Here is a 19927-nt window from a genome sequence, read left to right as displayed (position 1 = left end):
CCAGCACATAGAAGTGTTCTAGGAGATGTCGTTAGGAAGAGATGACAGAGCCTGGTTTAAAGGTAAAGCAAAGCGGCAAAGAGAACCCTCAAAGATGGGGCTGAAGAAGTCTCTCACTGTGACTTGGATCTAGGGAGTTTAGAAAGAAATTTTGGCATGTGTTAAGGGGAGGAACTACAGGTAAGTTGGTGTTGAGGGATTGGAAAAGGCAAATGTATGAAGAGTTTTACTTCCTGGGCATTCACCTAGGTAAGAGGGATTGAGTCTTAATGGGTTACCACAGAACCAATGCCAATTAATCTATTGCTGGAGAAATGTTGGGGAGAGGTTAGGAGCAAAAGTAGGAACAGAGCCTCTCAGAAATTTGGTGCAACTCAAGAAACTTTTTAACTTTTGAGTTGTCTAGTCTCCAGTGGGTAGGGAGATTTCAGTCTCTAGTTGGAGTCCATGACAGTCTGGTTTGATATTGTGGGACATAGGGAGTGATTTCATCTTGACATCCCAAGAGTAATTAGGAAGTCTCTAGGATGTGAGTCATCACCCCTCAATTCCAACCCAAACCCCTGAACCTGCACCTATAATTTCGGTGCTAAGCAGCCAAGAATCACTTCTAGTTAAAAGCCTGTGTTCCTTACCATATGTTCCATAATACATGTAACTATGTTTTTAAACTTTATCAATTAAAAAATTGCTTTCTTTAATGACACCAATTACTAATAGAAAATTCTTATTAAATTCTGTTTACTCATTTTATGTAATCTACTATTATTTTCCAGTCAAAACCAATTGGTTGTTTTTCTCTTGTCCTTTTTCATTCAGGGTTATAACCGCCTAAATCGAATGAATCAAGCAGCAAAATATTTCCTCTTGCAAGCTGTTGAAAATGGAACCTGGGTGGGGATGGTGCATTTCGATAGTACCGCCAACATTAAACATGAGCTAATCCAAATAATAAGCACCAGTGAAAGAAATATGCTCTTGAACAGCTTGCCTACAGCAGCTGGTGGGGGAACTTCCATCTGCCGTGGAATTGATGCAGCATTTCAGGTGAAAATCATACTGCATATATAGTTTGTTTGTTTTTTATCATTAGAACATTTTTCTATTAGTGCTGCTGCACATACTTACTAATTTTAACATAACTAATTCTAAGAAATACAGAACTAAGAACTTTAAAAATTCACTTGATTTTCTAAATGGGTCAGTGAATCAATGAATAAACTGATGGATAAATATATTAATATAAGAAAGCCACTAGTATATAAGTCTAATAAAGTCAGGAACTTTATGGTTTATTTACATGTTCTTTTACCTTGCAATAGTCAGTGCTCAATAAATGTTAATTAAATAAATGAGTGATTGAGCATCAAAAGTCATCAACTTTTAAGGCAATGAGACAAGTTAAATGGTGTGATTCCACTTCGGGCCAATCCCTGTTTCAGTCCCTGTGACATTCAGATAAACTGATGTTTACCTACTAAGCATATGTAACAGGACTATTAGTCATAGGGTAAGGAATACTGGTGAGAACATGAGTTTTGACATCAAAGTACTGACTGCTATTTACCAGTTTTGGTGTCTTAGGCAACATTTTCACTATCTTTGGACTCTCAATGCCTTATCTATAAAATATAGGCAAATAAGAATGTCTACTTCATAGGATTATCATGAGAATTAAATGAAATGATATATTAACATAAATAGAATATTATATTACATAGTAAATATATAATTTACAACTATTATTATAAACCTCATTTTCTTTCAAATTGTATATTGAGCTTATAATTAATATCAAATGTGTCATTTTCCTGCTTAGAAATCTTCATGCTTCCCTCACAGTCTATAAAATTATATCTGAATTCCCCAGTCTGATGCTATTCAAAATGTCTATCACCCCCTCAGTAAAACTGCTCTCATCTCTTTCTCCAGCCTATAATTCTCAATTCTCCTTTCTGATGCTCTATGCTTTAACCCAGTGGCTCCCAACCTTTTTTTGGCCATGCCCCATCTAAGAATCTCTAAAAATCCCAATGCCTGCCCTGTGACATATAATTATTATTCAAAAAGTGAACTCATATTCAGGTGGAGGAAGCTTAAATGACAATTAACTTGGTCTAAACAAACTTCCAAAGAATATGGCATTCATGAAAGAGAAAAATAAAAGAACAAAAGGACAGTTGAAGTACTGAGGAAGAAATCACTAAGAAATTGTTTAAAAAGAGTAATAATAATATGAAGTGATATGAAAAGATAGCAAATAAAGTTTCAAAACATATAATAGAGAACTGAAATGCATAAATATGTCACAATATATATTTACATACTGTATATGAGGCCCCTAGAACCGTATGCAAAAAATTCACTGTTAAAAACTCATTCTCGAATTGCCCCCCTTCAAAATCAAATTGTTCCCCTGTGGGGTGTGTGCCCCATGTTGGGAACCACTGCTCTAACCCAGTTAGTGCACACATTGTTCTCCAAGCCCACCATGCACTAACAGCCTCTGTTCATTTGCCCATGCAATTCCTCTACCTAAAATGTTTCCTTCTTTCCATTTTTGCATGTTAAGATTCTCCTGATTCTTCAAAATCATCGCTCCTTCTTATAGCATTTCCTGCTTTTTCCAACCCTATTAAATCTCTCTCATTTATAATTTGCATGGAATTTTAGTGTAGCTTTCTAACATGAAGTCCTACTTAAAACTCTAACTATCATTACTAGTTGTAACACCAAGCATGATTCTTCATCTCTATAGTCATCAATTACCTCATTAGTAATAAATATGTGTTTATAATGGAGTAATAAATATATGTTTGTTCATGTTTAAATTTAAGATACTAAAGGCCTGGTGTATGACATTTGTGCACTGGGGCAGGGGGTGGGGGCCCTCAGCCTGGTCTGCACCCTCTCACAGGGAGTGGGCCTAAGCTGGCAGTTGGACATCCCCCAAGATGTCAGTGCTGCCACGGAGGTGGGAGAGGCTCCCGCCACTTCCGCTGCACTCACCAGCCATGAACCTGGCTTCTAGCTGAGCAGCACTTCCACCAGAGGGCAGCTCCTGCATTGAGTGTCTGCCCCCTGGTGGTCATGCGCATCATGGTGACCGGTCATTCCACCATTCTGTCGATTTACATATTAGCCTTTTATTATATAGGATATTTATTATATTAAGTAGAGGGCAAACATATAACATATTATAATTTATTCAACATATATTTATGTAGCAAGCAAAGCTTTCCTGTTCTTATGGCTCATGCAATTTCAGTGGGGAACTGATAGTACATAGGTAGATAAATGAATAAAAAAAATAACTGTAGATTGTGAAGATAGTATTGTGAAGAAACCAAACAGGTGATGTGACAGACTAACTGGGAAATGAGGGGCAGTGCCTACTTTAGGTGAAGAGGCCACTGAGACTCTCTCTGAAGAGTAACATTTAAGCTATGACTTGAAGAATGAGAAAGCCATTGGTTCAGGCAGAAAGGAAAGTGCAAAGTCCCTTAAGAAAGAGGTGGAAAATAACTGGATTATTCTAAAAATTGATAGAGCTAGAGGCACTGGTGTTTGACAAATGAGGGTATATGAAATGTACTTGGCAGATAGATAATGGCTAGACCTTTAAAAGCTTAAAAAAATAAGAAGTTTTATTTTATTTTAAGCACCACAAAAGGTTTTCAGTATCAGAAATTGATCACTGCCATAACCGGTTTCACTCAATGGATAGAGTGTTGGCCGCAGACTGAAAGATCCCAGGTTCAATTCTGGTCAAAGGCACATGCCTGATTTGTAGGCTTGACCCCCAGTAGGGGGCCTGCACGAGGTAGCCGATCAATGATTCTCTCTCATCATTGATGTTTCTATTTCTCTCTCCCTCTGCCTCCCTCTCTAAAATCAATAAAAAAAATTTTTAATTGGTCATCAGTGATGATTTAGGAAAATTACTCTGGTTGCCCTGTATAAACTGAACTGTGGGGAGTAAGAGCAATAGTAGGGTAGGTCTAACGACAGATTGGAAGCTTGGACTTGGATTGAATTACACATTATATAAAATACATTTAGCATTTAGCAAATGTAGCACTATAATATTGTGAGGTTTTTCTTTTGAACTATGGGATATATTAATTGTGTCTTCATCAATCATCTCTATATCTCCTTAATTGGTCACCTATACCTCAATACATATTTTTTTAAATTTAATTCCATTCTTTCCAGGAATGCAGGAACCATGTAGTTCCTGTTAAATCTCCAGCAGCAAGACCAGTGACTAACATATATTAAATGCTCAGTGAATAACTAATACAAGAAAGGGAGAGGTGAATAAGAAAAATCTACTTAATCTTTGGATAATCATTTTTCAATGAAATGTGTAGGGGGAAAGTGATGAGGATGCTATATAAATATTGTAAATGTATAAAAACATTTCCTATTTCTCAGTTTGGTTTTAGTGCATGTCAGAGCATATTTCTCCAAAAATGCCGTGTGTGTGTGTGATTATTTGCCTTAAAACATGCAAAAATTTAAATGAGGACGTTCATATTGTTCCCCAACCCCAAGTTTATTAGGGATTTCTACATTCCAAACCCTTTCTGCAAGTCTACTCACATCTCCATTCCAAGTCCATGAAAGCCACTGATAAATCAGTCATATTTATCTTTTGGCCTGCACTCAGTTTCTCAAAATGGTACACCAAGAAGCCACTGCCAATTAAATGTGTCAGAGAAGATGAAATGTAACTGCTATCCTGTGACAAATTCTCTTTATCCTTTTCTACAGGAGCCTAGATTCAGAAATCTGAGTGTAAACTGATTGGCCCTATAGGAAAAGGGTTCAAGCTACCAATAGAATTCCATCTCCATAAACACAATTCATGCATTCTCGGAGCACCATCAATATATTTAGTTTTGTGCTTGTTAGATTTAGAAGTAAAATAAAAGTTATATAACAAGATCCCTAATCTTGACCTGCTTAGAACTTCCTATACTCTTTTTCTATATGTATACTGAGGGTTTCCTAATTTGAAATCATAATGTGTTTTTTTAAAATATTAAAGTGGTTTCTTAATGTATTTAGCTGTCTATGCAACAGATTTTATACACTGAAACCTTGTCAGAGGGAAGTCTGGTCAAAGAAAGAAGAGAAATATTTAATGCCACACTCTGCAATTATACTTTTGTTATCTGGTTGACCTGACTTCCCAGGCTGAGATATCATTGATTCTTAACCCAAGTAAGATGTTCCAAATCTCTGCTCCCTCATAATTTTATTTGAGCAAACATTCCCTAAAGCAGACAGACAGAAAATAGAGTCATGTTGAAGTTACCTTGGGGGTTGCTGACTGCAGATCCTACAATTTTAAAACAGAAGCTTTCTATTCTTTTCTGGATACTTTTGTTTATTTTCTCTGTACACCTTTTCCTAATATCCTATAAGTCTAATTGATTCAGGAACCTGTGGTAATTATGCTCTGATTATGTTTACAGATAATAAGCAAAAGATACTCGCAACTAGATGGATCTGAAATAGTGCTGCTGACGGATGGGGAGGATAGCTCTGCAAAAAGTTGTCTTGATAAAGTAAGAGAAAGCGGGGCCATTATTCACTTCATTGCTTTGGGACCATCTGCTGATCTTGCAGTCATACAGATGAGCAATGTAACAGGTAAAATATGACCTATATATTCTAGTCCTTTAATAGCAATGTGTAAGTGTAGAGACTGACAACTTAACTTCTCTTGAGTTCTGAAGGCACTGTGGCAGGAACTAGGGACCATAATTAAACCAGACCTGATCTCTGTGTTCAAGATGCTCAGAGTCCTGCTGGCTAGAGAGACAAGTAAAACTACTAATCAGGTACATATTCAGAAAACATTCCTCCATAACGGGGGGAAATCTATAGAAGTCAAGCACTGTGTGAGCCGAAGAAGCCATTAATTCTCCCAGGGTTGTGTAAATCTGAGAAAGAAGGCATGAGAGACAAAGTGACTTCTGAGCTGCGCCTTGAACAAAATGTTGAATTTCAATGGAGGAAAAAAGGATTAGAAAAGATGATCAGGTCATGAGTAAAGAAATCATGTTGGGATGACAATGCAAGGCACATGGAGGGATAGAAATCCATGAGAGGAGAGATTACTTTGGCTGCAGGTGTAGGGGGCGGAGGGAATGGGATTCACAGAGGCTCAGTATGAGTAGATGTTAACAAATAAGTTTTTAGATAAACATTTACATTGGTCGATGTTATCTTAGACACAGAGACAGCTGATGAAAATGGACTACATGTGCCTTCTTAAATATAGTAGAGAACACATAATTTACAACTTTATGGATAGCAATTATTATATATTGAGTTGGCTTCTATTGTTACCAAATACACACTTGCTTTTTTAAAAAATTCTTTATTGTTTAAAATATTTCATATGTTTTCTTTTTCCCCCATTAACCTCTCCCCAGCTGTTCTCACACCCCAGCATATGCCCTCACCCCTCTATTGTTTGTGTCCATGGGTCATGCTTATATGCATGCATACAAGTCCTTCAGTTCCTCTCCCCCACCCCCATTCCCTCCTCCAACTTCTCTCTGAGGTTTGAGGGTCTGTTCGATGCTTCTATGACTCTGGATCAATTTCTGTTGATCAGTTTATGTTGTTCATTATATTCCACAAATTATTGAGATCATGTGATACTTATCTTTCACCGACTGCTTTATTTTGCTTAGCATAATGCTTTCCAGGTCTGTCCATGCTGCTCCAAATGGTAAAAGTTCCTTCTTTTTACCGCAGCATAGTAACCCATTGTATAGATGTACCACAGTTTTTTAATTCACTCATTGGCTGATGGGCACTTAGGCTGTTTCCAGATCTTCTCTATGATAAATTGTGCTGCTATGAACCTAGGAGTGCATATATCCTTTCTGATTGGTGTTTCTGATTTCTTGGGATATGTTCCTGGAAGTAGGATTACTGGGTCAAATGGGAGTTCCATTTTTAATTTTTTGAGGAAACTCCAAACTTCCACAGTGGCTGCACCAGTCTGCATTCCACCAGCAGTGCATGAGAGTTCCTTTTTCTCCACATCCTTGCCAGCACCTGTTGTTTGTTGATTTGTTGAGGATAGCCATTCTGACAGGTGTGAGATGGTACCTCATTGTTGTTTTGATCTGAATCTCTCAGATGATTAGTGACTTTGAGCATGTTTTCATATGTCTCTTGGCCTTCTGTATGTCCTCTTTCCAAAAGTGTCTATTTAGGTTCTTTGCCCATTTTTTGATTGGATTATTTATCTTCCATTTGTTACATTGTATGAGTTCCCTATAAATTTTGGAGATTAAACCCTTATCAGAGATAACATTGACAAATATGTTCTCCCATGCAGTGGGCTCTCTTGTTGATGGTTTCTTTTGCTGTGCAGAAGCTTTTTATTTTGATGTAGTCCCATTTGTTTATTTTCTCCTTAGTTTCCATTGCCCTAGGAGCAGTATTGGTCAAGACATTGCTACAGCAAATGTCTGCTATTTTGCTGCCTATAGATTCTTCTAAGATTTTTATGGTTTCCTGTCTTATGTTTAAGTCCTTTATCCATTATGGTGTAAGTTGGTGGTTTAGTTTCAAATTTTTGCATTTATCTGTCCAATTTTCCCTATACCATTTATTAAAGAGACTGTCTTGACTCCATTGTATGCTCTTGCCTCCTTTGTCAAATATTAATTCAGCATAATGTCTTGGGTTGAACTCTTGGTTCTCTGCTCTGTTTTATTGGTCTATATGTCTGTTCTTGTGCTGGTACCAGGCAGTTTTGAGCACTATGGCTTTGTATTATAGCTTTATATCTGGTACTGTGATCCCTCCAACTTTGTTCTTCTTTCTCAGGATTAATGCGGCTATTGGTGTCTTTTTTTATTCCATACTAGAGGCCCAGCGCTCGATTGAAATCACATGCGAGGAGGCAGCCCATGGGCCTCAGCGGGAGTCAGGCCAGACTGCTGCAGCCCCTGCAGGCAGCCCAGACCCACGCCTGACTAGCGCCATGGGCTGCCAGGATCCGCGCCTGATTCCGCCCCAAACCTGCCCACCTCCCGCCGCCCTCACCCTGCTCCCCCCCCCCCCGCAGCTCGGCCAGCCCCAGGCATCCCCCCCCCCACCCCACCCCCGGCCCCTTGCCTGTGTCAGCTCTAGGCCCTTGTCTCTGTCTCTGTCTCTGTCTCTGTCTCTGTCTCCGTCTCCGCTCCAGACCTCACCTGCGCGCATAACAGGTTTACTGTTACCTTAAAAATCACTAAACTGTGATAAGTACTTATTTTCTAGAAAGCAACCTAATAAATATATTTATATTTTAGGAGGAATACATTTCCTTGCCTCAGATGAAGCCCAGAACAATGGCCTCATTGATGCTTTCGGGGCCCTTACATCAGGAAATGGTGATATTTCCCAGAAGTCTATTCAGGTCTGAGTTCCAATTCCTCAGGTTTTTGTGTTTGTGTTTAGCCATGACAAGAAAAATACTTTGGTTATTATAAGTTTTGAGTTCTATATTTTCTCAAAGTAAGTTATTAATTAAAATCAAAACTAAGTATGTAACAGAAATCCATGGCCATTCTTCAGATATGGCCAAATTAAGTAGTAAAATAGCAGATTTTTTTTCTTTTTCTTCTTACATAGAGTTTAGTTAAGGAATAACATTAAAATGTTAAATTTTGCCCTAGTCGGTTTGGCTCAGTGGACAGAGCATCAGCCTGCGGACTGAAGGGTCCAGGATTTGATTCCAGTCAAGGGCACATGCAGCTGATCAATGGTTCTCTCATCATTGATGTTTCTCTCTCTCTCCTTCTCTCTTCCTCTCTTAAATCAATAAAAATATATTTTTTAATGTTAAATTTTTCATAAAATATAGACTTTGCCCAATATAGCATCCATTTTTCTATGAATACATAAAAATATATCATAGTTTCAAGATTTCTCTCACCTTTCACTGCTGTGAAATAAATTTAGGTTAGGTGAATGATGTCAAGAACTTGAAATGGAAGGAAAGTATCTTGGAAAGAAATTTATCTGAAGAAAGAGAATGAATAATTATTACAGATCCAAAAAAATTAGGGTTTCCTTTATGTCTTCAACCACTCTTTTCACTGGCTTTCTATTTTATTCACCTCTCTTCTGAACTCAACTCCTTTTTTCACCTGTGCTTAAATAACACCTTCATTTTCTGTTACTTAGATTCAAAAACTTTGACTAAACTTTGATTCTTCATTCACGTCCAATGTAAAATGTCAACACAGACTATTTCTTTGAAAGTAATTTTTATAAAATTCTGTTTTTATCCCTATCCATTCCCACCAAATCTACATCATGTCACCTTATGTGAAAACTTGTCTTCCATCTTCCAGTTCATTAGGTCTATGCCTACATTAAAACTTGACATGATCACCTAAAAAAACCTATTTTCCTCTGGTCTCCAACAATGAAGAGCACATAAATTATAGGATGCAGGATTAGGATTGTATGTGCAGATTGATGTTGAGATATGGTTTGTAGCTTCACCTTGCAAACAGGTTAAAAATTCATCTGGAATCTAGCTTGGTAATGTATGGAGAATAAGTTGAAGGAGAATAAAAATAATTTCTGAGGGATTCAACCTGGTTGACTTAGAAAATGATGATACTACTTTCTAAAGTTGACAAGTAAAGGGGGAGAACTGAACTTGAAGATATTGTTTTGTGTTCTGTTTAAACCTTAGTGATTTTTAGTGGATGGTGGGACATTAAAATGGAATATCATAAAGAAATTTTGAATATAAGAGTGGGACATGGAAAATCAGCTAGAAAAAGGTCATTTGCATATAGGAAGTGGTCAGACTTTTAAACGTGGACTTCTTAAACTGTATGGAAGAGGCAGAAAGGTTTTGATTCCCTCACTTAAAATGGCAGCCGGAATACAGAGGAAAGGTTGCTTCCCACTCTTTACTCAGTTACTGTCCCCTAATACTGCTATTTAGTCAAAGCTTTCTAGCTTTCTTACACGTTCTTGATGGGGAGTCTAAAAAAGTCACTCACATTCAGATTAACTTGATAATAATAATTTGTCCACTTAACATAGGACTGAGATTTTTGTCACTGCGATGATGTCTCAATGGTAGAATTCACTCTCTTATCTCAGTATTGATATGGAGGTATTTTTGGTTAAGGACTTGGTTAGAATAGAAGTTGAATTTCCCATCATTTCCTGGAATGACACATCTGTAGAAAGCACTTTCTTGGTCAGTAGGTAAAATTCGCTGTACTTTACTAAGAGCCATCCTCAAAAACTTGAAAAACTTTCTTTGAGGCTCCTAGGATGTGTGAAAAAGTACGTGAAGTTTTCACATCAGGAAAATATCCATGAGTGCTTGTCTCATTACTTGCTGGTCCTTACCTAACTATGTCTCTACTCAAATACTAGTACAATATCCACCATCATGAAGATGGGTAAACTGAGGATCTCTCTCTCTTTCTCTCTCTCTCTCTCTCTCTCTCTCTCTCTCTCTCTCTCTCTCACACACACACACACACACACACACACACACACACACACACACACTACAGCTAATTCTTTGACATTGTAGCATCCTTTAATGCTAAAATCTCAGGTGGGTGTATACAAAAACAACTGGGAAAAATAATACAGCCATGTCTCCAACAGTAAAACCCATTCTCCTGCTCTAGTGGTTTTAACTCAGATCCTATATGTCCATACTTTCTGACTAACATCTGTCACATCCCAAACAGCTTTCAAAGAGATCATAAGGCTACGGAGGTATGCCCTACATAAGCTTGTTTGCAGGCCAGGAATTAAGAACTATGTTTTTTAAAAAAAGAAAAAAGAATAAAATTACTCTTTTCTCCAGTCACTAATTTTAAAATATATATTTATACAGATTGAAAGTAAGGGATTAACACTCAGTGATAACCTCTGGATGAATGGAACTGTAATAATTGATAGCACTGTGGGGAAGGACACATTCTTTCTCATCACATGGCTAAAACAGCAGCCCATTATTTCTCTCTTGGATCCTAATGGAACACCAATCAACATTTCCACAGTGGATGCTGCTTCTAAAATGGCCTATTTCAGTATTCCAGGAACTGCAAAGGTAAGCAATCAGCTTTTTTATTTCCACATAAATATGTTTCATAGCTAAAAATACATTGTTTAATATCATAAATATGAGTACCAACACTTGTATCATCTTCAAAATTTAGATAAAATACAATGTACTTTCTATGCCTGTATGGTCCTTAAAATTATGGTGAAAGGAAAAGGAAAGAAGAATGCATGCATTAGGAGGAAGGAAGAGAAGGGAAAAATTAGATACGCTAAGAATAACTTTAAAGAGGCAATGTAGGGAATCTGTACAGCTTATTAGTATTACCAGATCATAGAATAAAGAATTAAAAATCTCTGAACTCCATAAGGCCAAGACCAAGGCAAACTTTCCAAAACTTATTTTTCCCAGCTGAGATTTCACAAAGTTTGGACACCATGCATGATAATAACCAGGATGCCCTGTCCAAATTGCCTTGATATTCATCCATTTACCTTAAAAAAAATCTCAAAAATTTCAAAACCCTGTTTATTCTGCAACATATTTCTAAGATTTATTTTAGAGTTAGATAATGGAAACACAGAAAAAAGCTTGATCTGATACGCTACTTCCACTGAATTTTTAGGTGGGTGTTTGGACTTACAGTCTTCAAGCCAAAGCAAACTCAGAAACATTAACTATAACAGTTAATTCTCGAGCAGCAAATCCTTCTGTGGCCCCAATCACAGTGAATGCTAAAATGAATAAAGACACAAGCAGCTTCCCCAGCCCAATGATTGTTTACGCAGAAGTTCTACAAGGGTATATACCCATTCTTGGAGCCAATGTGACTGCATTCATTGAATCAAGTAGTGGAAAAACAGAAGTTTTGGAACTTTTTGATAATGGTGCAGGTAATTTACAGTGTTTTCCTTTTTTAAAGAATAAGCCTATATTTTCATAACTCAGGATATGTTATGGGTCCCGTGTCAGTATGGGGGAGTGAGAAACACCAAGAAAATTGATGCAGATTGTGAACAACAGGGACAGCAGGAAATTCTATTCAGGTAAAACCTACAAAGTGATTAGCAAGTGTCTTGCACATAGAAATACTCAATAAATGTTATTTACTGTCATTATTGTTCGTCATCTAGACAAACTGAGGACAGCATCAAGAATTCTGAACAAGTGTTTCTTGGGGGCACATCATCAAGAAAGTCTGGCCAGAGAGAGTGAAACACAGCAGTCATGAGGGGTTAAGGGGTAGAAACTGGGCCCCCAGCAGGGAAGAGGGACAGGCAAGACTAATTCCCAAACTCCAAATATAGTCCTCGGAACTGAGGCCCAAGGGCAGGCAGAACTGCCACAAGACAGGAGGGGACATTACAACGGCATCGGATACCAGGTTTGACTAGCATGAAACAAGATACAGTGTGGGCCATGCTCTCTCCCTGGTGTGCATGGGTGAGCAGGGCTTAAAGATCTTTTTCACACAATCTGAGTTATTCTGGGAACTGAACCTTCTTTTGAGAGTTCAGTGAGCAAGCGGAAAAAAAACAAAAAACCACCACCAATTTGATAGACATCTGGATTACCATGGATTTCTATCAGTATCTTATGCAATGTAATTAATTCAGACCATTTATAATCCTATCATCAAGAGCTGGCCCATGAAAAATGGGGAGCTCATTCTAAGAGATATGCTTACAAAGGATATATGCTTGACTTGGAAAATGCATAAATTTCTCTTTTTCTTTACAATAATAATTCATTCCTTAATTTCTATAACAAGGTGCTGACACTTTCAAGGATGATGGGGTCTACTCCAGATATTTTACAGCTTACTCAGAAAATGGCAGATATAGTTTAAAAGTACGAGCTCATGCAGCAGCAAACACTGCCACACGAAATTTAAGGCATCCGCCAAATAGAGCTGCATACATACCAGGCTGGGTAGTGGATGGTGAGTAACTCATGGTAACTGAAGCGCAGTGCTGGCCGGAATACTTGTGAGATGATATGGTTAAGGCTTCAAACATTTTACAACTCAAAGTATCGCTTTTCCCATTTCTAGAATGAAGTTCTCAGTCATACTGAGATTTGCCTTTTAATTAACCTATGCTTTGGTACAGTGTCTGACATATAGTAAGCATTCAATACATGTCAGCCATTAAATTAATTTGGAGCACCTTACCTACAGCCACAATAATATGCCAGATTTTCAACTAAGGGTGAAGGAAATAGGCTAATATGTTATGTACCTAAGCATAAGCCAGTGAGTAAACATTTATTTTGAATATTTTTATTAAGTCAAAAGAAAAATGTATTGAGAAAGGTGATGATAAGGATTAAGAATTTATTCCTTATTAATTTTCCTTTGTTTTGTCTCTTGTGGCTTTTCATGGGCTTTCTGTTGACAATTGGAATATAACCTGAAGTATTACCCCTCAGCACTTGCAACAGGGAGGAAGGGAAGAACGTGGTACAGTGGTTAGAGGGAAACCAGAACCAATTTACCCAGGTTTATTCTCAGCTTAAAGATAAATTGAGAAACAAAGAATCCCCATTAAAAGCATACGTTGAATTTTATAATATTATTTCCATTCAGGGCAGCCTTAATTCCTTAGCAATTCATTATCCAATTATATCCTACAATTCATTATCCTACAATATCCTGGTCAGGATACTAAAGAAAACAAGTTCTCCCACCAATTGGATGCTTATGACTTTGTCACTAAACTTAGTAAAATATACATATAGTGGGGCAAAAGTAGATTTACAGTTGTTCATGTGGAAAATAAAACAATAATAAATAATATAATAATAAACTCTGTTTTACTTAGTAATATATATATAATATATAATATATAAATATATAAACTCTGTTTTACTTAGTTATATATATAATATATCATATATATATATATATATATATATATATATATATATATATATATATATGGTGGGGCAAAATTAGATTTACAGTTGTTCATGTGGAAAATAAGACAATAATAAACAATATAAGAACTCTGTTTCGTATACTCACAACTGTAAAATTACTTCTACCCAACCTGTTTATATATATACTAGAGACCTGGTGCATGGATTTGTGCCCTGGTGGGGTCCCTCGGCCTGGCCTGCACCATCTTGCAATCTGGGAGCCCTCAGGGGATGTCAGAGAGCCAGTTTTGGCCCAATCCCTGCAGGCGAGGCCGAGGGACCCCATCTGTGCACGAATCTCTGCACCAGGCCTCTAGTATGCATAAAAGATCTTTGGTTAATCTCTTCCTGCCCTCTCCCCTCCCCACTTCCCTCTGAGATTCATCAGTCTGTTCCATGTTTCCATGCCTGTGCATTGAGTGTCTGTCCCCTGGTGATTAGTGCGCATCATAGCTACTGGTCAAATGGTCACTTAGGCTTTTATATATAGATAAAAGGATAAAATAAGTAGGATGTGGATTCAACTGAAAATACTAGTAGTGCTGTGCTCATTATAAACAAGGAAATTTTTGATGCAGGGAAAATTGAAGGGAATCCACCAAGACCTGAAATTAATAAGGATACTCAGACAAATTTGGAGAGTTTTACCCGAACAGCAATTGGAAGTGCATTTGTGGTTTCAAATATTTCAACATTTCCCTTGCCTGACCTGTACCCACCAAGTCAAATCACAGACCTTGAGGCCACACCTGATGGGGATATGATCAATCTAACATGGACAGCACCCGGAGACAATTTTGATGTGGGAAAAGGTAAGGATGAAGTGTCATGCAGTGTTGATTAGGTGAAATATGCTCATGCAAAAAACAAAAGTATAAGGGTGGATGGGAGAGCAATTTTTAATTAATAACTCAGTAAAGTATTAATTTTATAATCTGACTAGAGGCCCAGTGCATGAAATTCATGCGTGGGTGTCCCTCAGCCTGGCCTGCACCCTCTCCAATCTGGGACCCCTTGAGGGATGTCCACCTGCCAGTTTAGGCCCAATCTTGCAGGCAGTCGGACATCCCTCTCACAATCCAGGACTTCTGGCTCCTAACCACCTCTGCCTGCCAGCCTGATTGCCCCTTAACCTCTCCCATGCTGGCTGATCGCCCCAAACTGCCCTCCCCTGCTGGCCTGATCATCCCTAACTGCTTGCTCCCCTGCCGGCCTGATCAACCCTAACCACCTCTGTCTAAGCCCCTGCCACCGTGGCTTTGTCTGAAAGAAAGTCGGATGTCCGGAAGATGTCCAGTTGAACCAGTATAATTAGCATATTATTTTTATATTAGTATAGATATTCTAAATCAATCAAATATAACACATTTTCACTGGTCCCATTTTCAAACAAAAAAGGGTAGTAATGGCAGTTTAAAAATAAGAATTCAGCTTATATTAAAAAATTATTAAAGCTTTGGATATGAGTATAAACATGGAATAACTAAACAATATTTTGAGGAGAATGAATAAAAAGGAATTTAACATGGTATGATCTAGTTTCTAAACTATATGAACTTTTTTTTTTTTTAGTTAAACAGTATATCATAAGAATAAGTGGAAGTATCCTGGATCTAAGAGACAAGTTTGATGATGCTCTGCAAGTAAACACTACTGATCTGCTACCAAATGAGGCCAACTCCAAGGAAACCTTTACATTTAAACCAGGAAATATCTCAGAAGAAAATGCAACCCACATATTCATTGCCATTCAAAGTGTGGATAATAGCAGTTTGACATCAAAAGTATCCAACATTGCACAAGTAGCTTTGTTTATTCCTCAAGGAGATACTGATGAAATCCATCCAAATCCTGATGAGATCCATCCAAATCCTAATCCTGGAATTAGCATTTCTTTTTTGGTGCTGCTAGTGGTTGGATGTGTGGTCCTTGTTAGTATTATTTTAAGTGGCACTATTTGTATCTTAAACAAGAAAAAAAATCCAAACCGACCTAGAACAGCGTTTTAAAAACACATCAACAACAAAAGTGAAGGATATTTCTTAATTTTTAAATTCATCTTGTGTGATCATGAACTCCTAAAAATAATTTCAGAAGTTCTAAAAGTGATAAGTATAAACACTCAGGAGTATTTGAAAAATTATAAATCAATGCTAAAGTTATTAACTTTGTTTACTCATTATTTTGTTTATCAGAAAATGTTTAACATTTTTTACATCCATGCCAGGTTGTTTGTTATTTGATACAACAGCTGTCTAGAATAATACTTCAAACTTCATGAAAAAGTTAAAATTGTCACCCTGACTGGTTTGGCTCACTGGATAGAGCCTCAGCCTAAGGACTGAGGGGTCCCGGGTTCATTTCCGGTCAAGGGCATGTACCTTGGTTGCGGGCACATCCCCACTCGGAGGTGTGCAGGAGGCAGCTGATCGATGTTTCTCTCTCATCAATGTTTCAAACTCCCTATCCCTCTCCCTTCCTCTCTGTAAAAAATCAATAAAATATATTTTTTAAAAAAAGTTAAAATTGTCTATGTGAATAGTCATATACAAGTGTAAGAAAGCAAATAAACTATATTTGAGTAAAAATGAATTTAGTCTTGGAAGTTTTAAGTGTAAATTGATGTTACTGTATTTGCCCAAAGTTTCCCATTATATCCTACTATATACAATATCAGTAAGGTCATGCTTACTGCCATTCACTGACATGAAGGATACTAGCAAAAAAAATCAGTTACCACGTGTCAAACCATAGTTTCCCTTATTTTAGTTCAATATAATCATATATACTTCAAATAAAGAAAATTAAATTTTAAAAAATATCTAATTATCACTGCATCATAGCCTAAGATTCACAACCATAGTAATGAATGAGATCAATTAAAGAGAGAAAGTAGGTTGGGATGAGCAGGTACACATGGTAGGCCATGGCCAACCCTGCCAGAGATCCTAAAGATGCAAACAAAATGAAACATAGAGCATATATCCATGGGCCTATTATGGTACTGAAAGAATTTTCATCCCGGGAGTAGGTGGACTTATGAGTCCAAGTTTACAAGCATATGGTTACCTTGTTCCTCCAAATGATGGCTTTTTCACTTTGCAAAGAGTTTTGCCACCAGAACAGGCATGAAGATCAGCAGCATCACTTGTATCCTTGTCTACTGTAGCCTTGGCAGGAATTATTTATAGGTTTGGAAGTAAAGCAAAATGAAAGCCATATAAACTGAGACCTGGGGTCACTTTTAACAATCTTTAAACATAGAACAAACTTTTTGACCTGACATAATTAATTTGGTATAATTAGCAGGGCTGACAAAAAGGGCCTTGTGGTTTAAATTCAAGGTAATAAAGCAAAGGAAGAGGAAATAAGTGGGAGACCTCTAATTACTAGACAGTTTGAATTACTCTCAAAGCAATCTTTGGAAAAGAAGCTGTGCAGTAGGGCACTGGACACAGTGCTGATGAAGCAGAAGGTCTATTAGCACTTAAGTTCCTTTAGTGGGCTGGCACCTACTCAGCCAGTGCTAATGGTTATGGATGTACAGGTGAACCTGAAGAAAATGTAGAAAACGGGTAAGCGTAGGACACCTGGACCTTTACTGAGAGGGAACTAAAAGCCTGAAATTTTGTGTTGGCAACAGAAATAATATACAACAGCTAGACTTTCCTTGTGTCCTTCCCACCCACCCACCCCACAGCTCTAGCAAAGCCTTCCAGCCTGGTTATTATTACCCTCCCATATGCTCTGGTGACTCTCAGTAGTGGGCTTTCCCCTTCCAGGTCAGGCGTTGGTTTAGATCTATTTCCAGGACTGCATCCAGTAGCTAATTGTGAATTAGTAAGATTCAGAAAAATAACAATGACTATCATTGTTGTAGCCCCTGTTCAACTAAGATACCACGTTCAAAAACCAATAAGACTTTTAAGACAGCAACAGCAAAGTATTAAACCCAGTACAGGCACCTTCTAAGCACAGGATTCTGCACAAATGCATGGATCATGTCCACTAAACTACCCTCTCTCACTATAGCACAGGATCTCATTGCTAGGATGTGAGGTACATTTCAATTCCAGAAAAACATCTTGCCACCACCCTCCACCTCTAATTTCTACAGTCACATGGATGATACATGTTCATCCTTCAGTTCTTAGAAGAGGTGTCACTCTTTTGGGAAGCTTACTTAACTCCTCCAGTCCCCCTCTAACCAGGTTAAATTTCTTTCACAATGCTGCCGGTGGAAATGGGATCCTTTTATGGGATTGCTAAAAAAGCATTTCAGAAGACTCACACATGGGAGGTTGAGGTTTCATGGTAAGATTCATTATAGAAGCTAAACCAAAGGACTACCCCTGGGTTCCCAGTGTCTCATCTCTGTCCCACCATGGACAAAGTTCATCTTTGTCTTCATCAGGCCCAGAAATAGGGCCAGTTTCCAGACATTTTATAGCCAAAATAAATCCAAGCTTACACAGTCAATTAACATTTGACAAAGGAAACAAGAACAAACAATGGAATAAAGACAGTCTAGTCAATAAACAGTATTGGGAAAACTTGACAAATACATGTAAAAAAAAAAACTATACCACCTTCTTACCTTCTTATACAAGAACAAACTGAAAATGGATTTAAGACTTAACTGCATAATTAATGGAGATATAACTGGAAATGGCAGACATGCTCGTAAAGGTTGATGGAAAAGAGCATTGAATACACCACTTTATTGTATACAGTGTTTTGTGTGCTTATATCAGGCAGAAGTAACCCAATCTAAGGGTCATCGAAAGTCTCTCTGAGAATGTAAAATTTTATCTAAAACTTAAGGGATGAGTAGAAAATCACCAAGAGGTTGGAAGTAGTCTCCCAGGCAAAGGGAATAGTATGTGCAAAATATCTGGGAGAAAAGCTTCAGGCCATTGAGAAACAAAAAGACTAGTCTGATCAGAGTGGAAGACAAGGCTAAAGAATTAGTATGTGGGTTTTAGTAGGGTGGGGACCTTGCAAGCCTCACTAAGGATTCTGAACTTTATCACAAAGTGGTACAATCATAATTTGTTTCCAAAAGCTCGCTAGGTGGTTTAACATACCATTAAAAGTGTCAGTGGGGACACAGAAATGGGAACGATCAACTGACTTGGTAGCCTTCCCAGAGAAGAAACATTTGAGTTGAGCTTTGAAACATTCATGAGATTCTACCAGGCAGCAAAAGAGAAAGGGCTTTGCAAAAAGAGGGAACAATGACGAAGGCACCAGCATATAAAAAGAGCTGGGCATGCTGGGGATCCGGAAGCAACTATACAGTACTATGGTAGAAAGTGGAGAGAGGACAGTGGAAAATAAACCTAACAGGCACATCCATAACATTTTTATGTATAAATGGTACAATATGGAACAAATGCCATATGTTTAAATATTTAAAAGTTAAAATCATGCTAACAAATTTGTTCTCCCTACATACTGTCATATTCAAAAGATGGTGAATGAGAGTCTGAATAGTGTCGGTAAATACGTTAAATTTACTTTCATATAGGCCTTTATTTACACTTAACAGTCCAAATATTATTATATCTTAATGGGAGATTTGCCAAGTCATACAGTTCTAAAGAAAAAGTTCATCAACTTTATGACTAAGAAAATTACATAGAGATAGAGAACCAAGATGGCGGCATAGGTTAACGCCTGGCGGCGGAGGGCGCGTTTGGCGTTTTCAATCGGGAGGGAGTCGCAGACTCTGAGCTCCAGATACAGGTGAGTCTTTAGGGACCCAGACTCAAACGGGAGAAGCGGGACTATCTGGCTTCGGTCAGAGCGAGTGCAGCTTTCTCTTCGAGCTTTGCAGCGGGTGCTGGGACTCAGAGAGGCAGAGCCCCTGGGGACAGGACTGAGAGTCGCCATAACTGCTCTCTCCGGCCCACCCTGTTGATCCTGTGCGACCCG

At 37.9% G+C, this 19927-nt stretch overlaps 1 protein-coding gene and 1 long non-coding RNA gene across 2 annotated transcripts in view; one reads left to right on the top strand and one right to left on the bottom strand.

Annotated features, from left to right (window-relative positions):
• LOC132230872 (calcium-activated chloride channel regulator 4-like) overlaps positions 1 to 16411 on the top strand; it is a 32151-nt gene extending 15740 nt beyond the window's left edge. The window contains exons 7-14 of the mRNA XM_059688968.1: positions 820 to 1047; positions 5484 to 5661; positions 8331 to 8437; positions 10904 to 11119; positions 11697 to 11964; positions 12843 to 13013; positions 14569 to 14802; positions 15563 to 16411. Of these exons, the coding sequence (XP_059544951.1) occupies positions 820 to 1047; positions 5484 to 5661; positions 8331 to 8437; positions 10904 to 11119; positions 11697 to 11964; positions 12843 to 13013; positions 14569 to 14802; positions 15563 to 15999 (1839 nt within the window). The 3' untranslated portion in view covers positions 16000 to 16411. The remainder of the gene's footprint in view (positions 1 to 819; positions 1048 to 5483; positions 5662 to 8330; positions 8438 to 10903; positions 11120 to 11696; positions 11965 to 12842; positions 13014 to 14568; positions 14803 to 15562) is intronic.
• LOC132230878 (uncharacterized) overlaps positions 1 to 19927 on the bottom strand; it is a 116961-nt gene that overhangs the window by 20333 nt on the left and 76701 nt on the right. The window lies entirely within an intron of this gene.

This window comes from Myotis daubentonii, chromosome 3, assembly GCF_963259705.1.
Source record: "Myotis daubentonii chromosome 3, mMyoDau2.1, whole genome shotgun sequence".
Classification (NCBI taxonomy): Eukaryota; Metazoa; Chordata; class Mammalia; order Chiroptera; family Vespertilionidae; genus Myotis; species Myotis daubentonii.
This window is presented reverse-complemented; position numbering and strand designations above follow the sequence as displayed.